General features: G+C 47.0%; 1 protein-coding gene across 1 annotated transcript; it reads left to right on the forward strand.

Annotated features, from left to right (window-relative positions):
• The first annotated feature begins 596 nt into the window (after positions 1-596).
• LOC136514386 (probable GABA transporter 2) lies at positions 597-6,561 on the forward strand. The gene is made up of 4 exons (XM_066508351.1): positions 597-984; positions 1,149-1,379; positions 1,481-1,578; positions 5,617-6,561. Exons 1-4 carry the CDS (start codon positions 819-821, stop codon positions 6,559-6,561), a joined length of 1,440 nt encoding a protein of 479 aa, XP_066364448.1. The 5' UTR covers positions 597-818.
• Positions 6,562-6,924: the final 363 nt, after the last annotated feature.

A 6,924-nucleotide genomic window follows, 5' to 3' on the forward strand; every position in this document is an offset into this window, starting at 1 on the left:
CGGCCTAACTCTAAGGATTGGGACTTTGAAAAAATTGTAAGTCTGTTTGGCCAACATACTATGGAAGTCCTTTTGCAGGTTCCGGTGATTGCTGGTGATGGACCCGACATTCTTTGCTGGAAGCTGAACTCAGATGGACTTTGCTCTTTCAAGAGTGCTTACAAAATGCAAGAGGCGGCTGCTTCACTTCCCACAAACATCCCTACTCAGGTTGTGCAAATTCTTAGGCAGGTTTGGGCTAACAAAACCATGCACTAGGCACTGCAAGCCGGATTCCTCCTACCATTGAGGAAACATGCTCGCGTTGTGGCTTGATTGAAATGAGGCCCATTTGTTCTTTGAATGCAGTTTTTACTTTTACCAAGGTTTGGTTTGGCTCGACGTTGGGTCCGAGAACCCATGCGTGCTCGGACCTCGGAGCCAGCCTGTGGCTGTGGATCTGTGCCCTCCAGCCTCAGCCGCTGGAGGGTCAACGCCTAGCCCGCCCGGACGGCCTCCCTCCTCTCCTAGCTATTAGCTGTAAGTATAATGGAACTGTAATCCGTAACTGACACCAACTGCAAGCGCAGACGTGGACGCATCCATCTCTCCCGGTTCGCCGGCCCGTGCGCCACGCCCACGCTCTGTCCGAGCGCGGACCCAGCAGCAGTTCGTCACCATCTTCTCCAGCAATCCAGGAAGTCCATCCATCGATCCGGATTATTGTCTTTAGTATTGATGATGAAAGAAGCGATGGTGAGTAACCCGGCCCAGCTGCGACAGTGAGTCAGTCGGTCGATCCTGCAAGCACGGCGGTGCAGCTAAGCATAGGCAAAGCCATGGCGAGCACCGGGGGCACGCCGTTCCTGCTGTCGCCCGCGACGGGGCACGCCGCCACGCCGTCCTCTGCGATCTTCAACGTCGAGGCCGTGGGCGCGCACCACGGGGCCACCAAGTCAACGCCCGCTCCCGACGCCGGCGCCGCCTTCGTGCTCGAGTCCAAAGGTACGGTGCGGGGCGCTTTGCCATGCTTGCCTGCACATCCTTGATCCATCCATCTCACTCACGTCGCCGCCGCCGATTTCGCGGCGGCACGTACTTCGCTTGCTCGCTGCCGACCTTATAGCTTAGCTTGTTGTCTGGTGGTCCGGTCCGGCCGGCCGGCGCAGGGACGTGGTGGCACGCGGGGTTCCACCTCACGACGGCCATCGTGGGTCCGACGGTGCTCACGCTGCCATACGCGCTCCGGGGCATGGGCTGGGGGCTCGGCCTCGCCGCGCTCACCGCCGTCTTCGCCGTCACCTTCTATGCCTACTACCTCGTGTCCAGGGTGCTCCACCACTGCGAGGCCGCCGGCCGCCGCCACATCCGCTTCCGCGAGCTCGCCGCCGACGTCCTCGGTACGCACGCACGCACGCAGCCGCCGATCGAGATGACTATTAGTTACTGACGGTCCGGCCGGCCGGGGTGATCGATTGATTAATCTGTTTCTTCAACTAAGGATCGGGATGGGTGTTCTACGTGGTGGTGAGCGTGCAGACCGCCATCAACGCCGGCGTCACCACCGGGAGCATCTTGCTTGCCGCCGACTGCCTCAAGGTAGGCCTTTTCTTTTTCATCAGTCCATCCATGTTTTCTTCTTCCTTTGAGTCTGCACCAAGTTGTTAATTTGCTGCCGTCATCTAATTTCTCTAATGTTTATGCTAGTAGTTCGGGAAGAATAAAGAAAACAAAAAATAGTATATTTTTTGAAACAAAAAATACAATATTTCTGGTTTAGCGATGAGTTGACTTTGAGCTGGCTGCTTTGGAGTCATACGACATCTGATGGTGACCTAGCTAGGATTTGGACTTCTGCCTTCCATGGTTCCATGCCATCCCAGGGGAAAGTCAGTCAGCTTTACATAGCTAGAAGGAATGAAGGATTGATACTTTGAATGATTCTGTGTCAAATCAGCTATATAAACTGTGTCTGAATACGGCTCGATTCTAGTTTTTGGAGGCATGCATCAACATATATCAAATTATCAATCGATGATGGGCTCAGTCTCACTATATATCTTTTTTTTAGACAAAAGGGTTCCCCCGCTTTATTACCATAAAGCGTTTGGTAAACGTTTACAGAAAGGCGTATCGGCGTGCCCGCCAAGGTTTAAAACTGTCACAGACCTACGAGCCTAAAACACTCCTAGAAATCCCAGCAACATTATTACAGTTTGCCATTGAGAGATCAGACTGAATCACAACGCTTGAGTCCTGCTCCAAAGACTGAGAAACCAACGTCACCGGTCTTGATGGCGTCTCCTCAACCCAGCAAAGTCTTGGCGGCTGAAGAGCTTCGTATTCCAGCTTTCTGATTATCAGCTCCACCGAAGAACCCAACTCTTGGTCGAACAACGGGCTCCATCTTCTTAGAAACCTGGCAACCCAGATAATCAGCGCTTTTTCCCCTGTCCACTTGAGACCCTGAAAACAAATTTTGTTATGGAAATTCCAAAGGCCCCAGAGGGCCGCAGAAGAAATAATATTATGGCATAAGTGTTTTTTATTAGCAATCCATAAAGTTGCCACGAATTCAAAGTTCCATTCACCCCTCAAATCAAGAATCTCGGTTATCAATAGCCACAACCTTTGTGCCACACAACAATTAAAGAAAAGACGATTCATCCAGGCTCACTAAAAAAAGATAGGTTTTATCATAAACTTCCCTCCTCTTGGCAAGATTGTCTCTAGTTAAAATCCTATTTCAGGCCAAGAGTCACAGAAAAATTTGTACTCTTGGTGGAATCTTAAGTTTCCAAACTACATGTTCATAAACAGGAGTTACACCCCTATGACTAATAACTGCATAAAGTGATTGGACTGAAAATTTACCATTAGAGTTAAAACTCCAAACTATCCGATCACTATCATCCTGAAGATTTAAATCTTCAACTATATTTAGCAAATCATACCACATACCCATCAACTGTTCAGAAACATTTCTCCTGAAAGTTAGTCTCAAGACTTGTCCATCCCATACTTGACTAATAGTCTTACCTTGATGCTCATTAATTACATATAATGGCCAAAACTGGATGGCCAGACTTGAGTTACCAAACCACTGATCCTCCCAAAACCTAACTTTCCTGCCATCACCCACTTACCATTTTATACCCATTCTTGCTGCTTGGAGAGCCCACATAACTCCTTTCCAAAAAGGAGATACTGCAGTGTCATTACAGCAAAGAATGTTAGGATTATTAGTTCTATATTATAATCAATGATCTTTGTCCAAATAGACTCAGATTGAATATTATACCTAAAGATCCAGGAACTTAGAAGGGACATATTCAAGTTTCTCAAATCAGGGATTCCAAACCCACCTAAATTCTTCTTTTGTGCCACTAGCTGTCAATTAGCTAAGTGGTATTTATGGCAATCCTCATTATTGTTCCACAAGAAGTGGGACATTTGAGAGTTAATCATAGTAATAGCCCATTTTGGAAACTTTATAATAGACATGAGATATATAGGAATGCTGGCTAGACAGGCTTTTAAAATGACTAATCTACCAGCATAGGAGAGTAGTCTCCCCTTCCAACCTGCAATCCTTTTGATGATCTTATCCACAATAGGTTGCAAGTCTGCTTTTCTCAAATTGGTGAAATGGAGGGGGACCCCCAAATACTTGATGGGGAAATCCCCTTTTTTACAGCAGAAAATTAGCATATTCATTCATCCTATCACCCTCAATTCCTATTGTCAACATGTCACTCTTATCAAAATTAATTCTCATCCCAGTCATCTGTTCATAACAAAGAAGCAACCATTTTAGATTATTGGCCATCTCCAAATCATCCTTCAGAAACAATAAAAGTGTCATCTGCATACTGCAGACTGATGACACCACCCTCTATCACTTGGGGTAAAAGCCCAACAATCAAATTATTTCTAGCATCTTTAACAAGCATCCTAGTGAAAATGTCTGCCACCAAATTAAAGAGGAGAGGGGATAGGGGGTCACCCTGTCTGAGACCCTTTCCAGGTTTAAAATAAGTGCTATTTTCATCATTTATTCTCACACAGAGGGAACCCTCTTTAACCACTGTCATAACCCAGCCTACCCAAGTTTTACCAAAACCTCTAGAAATTAGCATCTCCTCTAGAAAAAGACCAGCTGACCCTATCATAGGCCTTCTCGTAGTCTAGCTTCAAAATAACACCACTCTCCTTGTTTTTATGAATGTCATGAATTATTTTATGCGCCGCCACAACACTTTCCAATATGAACCTTCCCTTAATAAAAACAGATTGGTTCTTAGAGATGAGTCTATCAGCCACCTTGATCAATCTGTTATTATAGCTTTCCAAAAAAAAAATTTAAGCTACAATTGAGCAAACTAATAGGTTTGAACTTCTTAAGAAGTTTTGCCTCAGGTTCTTTTGGAATCAATGTAGTTAAAGCATAGTTCAATCTGTCAAGATTTAAACCACCATATTCAAACTCTTTGACCAATTTCATAAAGTCATCTTTAATCAAATCCCAAAATTTTTGATAAACATAAAAGAGAAACCATCAGGGCCAGGGCCCCATCAGCATAGGTATCAAAAACTGCTGTTCTAATTTCTTCTTCAGTAAAAGGTGCCTCTAACATATTATTTTCTAGAATAGTGACTTTGTCGTCTTCCTCCCAGAAATTCTCATCTAACTTAACCCCACTATCAGGTTCAGCTCCAAACAATTTTTTATAAAAAAAACAACAGCATGATTCAAGATCAGCTCATTATCTTCAATTAAACCTTCATTTGTCTCAAGACAACTAATTCTTTTCTTTCTATTCCTTTGGTTGGCTACTGCCTGAAAGTAAGCAGTGTTCCTATCTCCTTTCACCCTCCTTTCTCTTGACCTTGGTTTAGCCTTCATCTCCTCCATATTTCAAATATTTTCAAGTTCTCTTAAAATGTTTTCCTTCCTAGTTTTTTGACCTGGTAACAAGGTCCCTGCCTCATAATTGATGTCTAGCGTTTCATACTCCTTAAGGAGATCACTTTTGAGTTTTCTAAGCTCTGCATTGACATTTCTAGCCTAGCCTTTCACCTTCTTTCTATGCAGTCTAAACTTGAATTGCCAGACCTCAATTGGATCAGTAAATATACATTCTGTTTTCCAAATCTTAGCAACTAGGTTTTTTAAATCAGGGTGACTCAACCACCACTTTTCAAACCTGAACAACATAGGGTTTCTTTTTTTTCTTCAATCCCCAAGTTCAGGATTAGAGGGACATGATCACTACCAGCCTTGGATTTAGAAATGACATAAGCTAAGGGAAAGTTCTGTTCAAAACTACTACTGCACATAAATTTATCTATTGCAGCCATTATAGGCTGTTCCTGGTTGTTAGTCCAAGTAAATGATCTAGAGGAATTCTTTAATTCAACTAAGCCATGATGGTTCATCCAATCTTTAAAAAGATCTGTCCATTTTTGGTACACTAACCATTAGCTACAAGATTAAAATCACCCCCAAACAGGGTTGAACCAGACCAGTTCTCTACCACCTCATGCAGTCCTTGAATAAAATCAGATCTGCCCACCTCCAGTCTCACTATATATCTCATTGTATCCTTCCTGTACATCATATATTTACGCATGCAGATAATGTACTCTGACCTGGCACCGCACGGCCCCCTGAAGCTGTACCATTTCATCATCATCGTGGCCGTGGTGCTGGCCTTCCTCTCGCAGCTGCCGTCGTTCCACTCGCTGCGGCACATCAACCTCGGCTCCCTCATCCTCAGCTTCGCCTACACCATCCTCGTCTCGGCTGCCTGCATCCGAGCAGGCGTGTCGAGCAACCCTCCAACGAAGGATTACTCCCTGAGCTCGTCCAAGTCGGAGAAGACCTTCAACGCATTCCTCTCCATCTCCATCCTCGCCTCCGTCTTCGGCAACGGCATCCTGCCAGAAATCCAGGCCACGCTGGCGCCGCCGGCCGCCGGGAAGATGACCAAGGCCCTGGTGCTGTGCTACGCGGTGGTGTTCTTCACCTTCTACCTCCCGGCCATCACCGGCTACTGGGCGTTCGGCAACCAGGTGCAGTCCAACGTGCTGCAGAACCTGATGCCGGACGAGGGCCCGTCCCTGGTGCCGACGTGGCTGCTGGGCCTCGCCGTCGTCTTCGTCCTCCTCCAGCTCCTCGCCATCGCGCTGGTGTACTCGCAGGTGGCGTACGAGATCATGGAGAAGAACTCGGCGGACGTAGCGCACGGCCGGTTCTCGCGGCGGAACCTGGCGCCCCGGGTCGCGCTCCGGACGGCGTACGTCGCGGCGTGCGCGCTCGTGGCCGCCGCGCTGCCCTTCTTCGGCGACATCGTCGGCGTGGTGGGCGCCGTGGGATTCATCCCGCTCGACTTCATCCTCCCCGTCGTCATGTACAACATGGCGCTGGCGCCGCCCAGGCGCTCGCCCGTGTACCTGGCCAACGTCGCCATCATGGTCGTCTTCACCGGCGTCGGCGTCATCGGCGCCGTGGCGTCCGTGCGGAAGCTTGCGCTCGATGCTGGCAAGTTCAAGCTCTTCAGTGACAACGTCGTGGACTGATGATTATATCAGTGTTAGCAACAACAACGTAATCAATGCAAGCTGCGGTTGTCGCTGTTGAAATCTTGTTAATTAAATTCCGAATTTTGAAAGTGTACATATGGACTCTGTCCCTCAATCGATCTTATCCTTGTCTCGCGTCACTGACAAAGTCGTTAGACCCGTGCCTAATACTATCTTAATTTGGAGGCTTTTACAGTTATGTTATTAAGAAAGTTTGTAATTACACAGAAGCCATTAAAAAGGTGACCGCACACAGGTGCCACTGCTCTAAACTTCTTTGCCTTACAAGCCATTCCGTCCTTGTTCTGTTTGTTTTTCGCCGTTTGGTGTGGGACCGGCTAGTGAAATTGTCCATGTTCC

This window comes from Miscanthus floridulus, chromosome 16 (assembly GCF_019320115.1).
Source record: "Miscanthus floridulus cultivar M001 chromosome 16, ASM1932011v1, whole genome shotgun sequence".
NCBI classification, from domain to species: Eukaryota; Viridiplantae; Streptophyta; class Magnoliopsida; order Poales; family Poaceae; genus Miscanthus; species Miscanthus floridulus.

What these genes read in the sequence shown, in the direction of transcription:
- LOC136514386 (XM_066508351.1), top strand. Translation starts at nt 819, where the DNA reads ATGGCGAGCACCGGGGGCACGCCGTTCCTGCTGTCGCCCGCGACGGGG. An exon ending in GCTCGCCGCCGACGTCCTCG is followed by an intron (nt 1,380 to 1,480) that starts GTACGCACGCAC and finishes TCTTCAACTAAG; the next exon opens with GATCGGGATGGGTGTTCTAC. An exon ending in TTGCCGCCGACTGCCTCAAG is followed by an intron (nt 1,579 to 5,616) that starts GTAGGCCTTTTC and finishes TTACGCATGCAG; the next exon opens with ATAATGTACTCTGACCTGGC.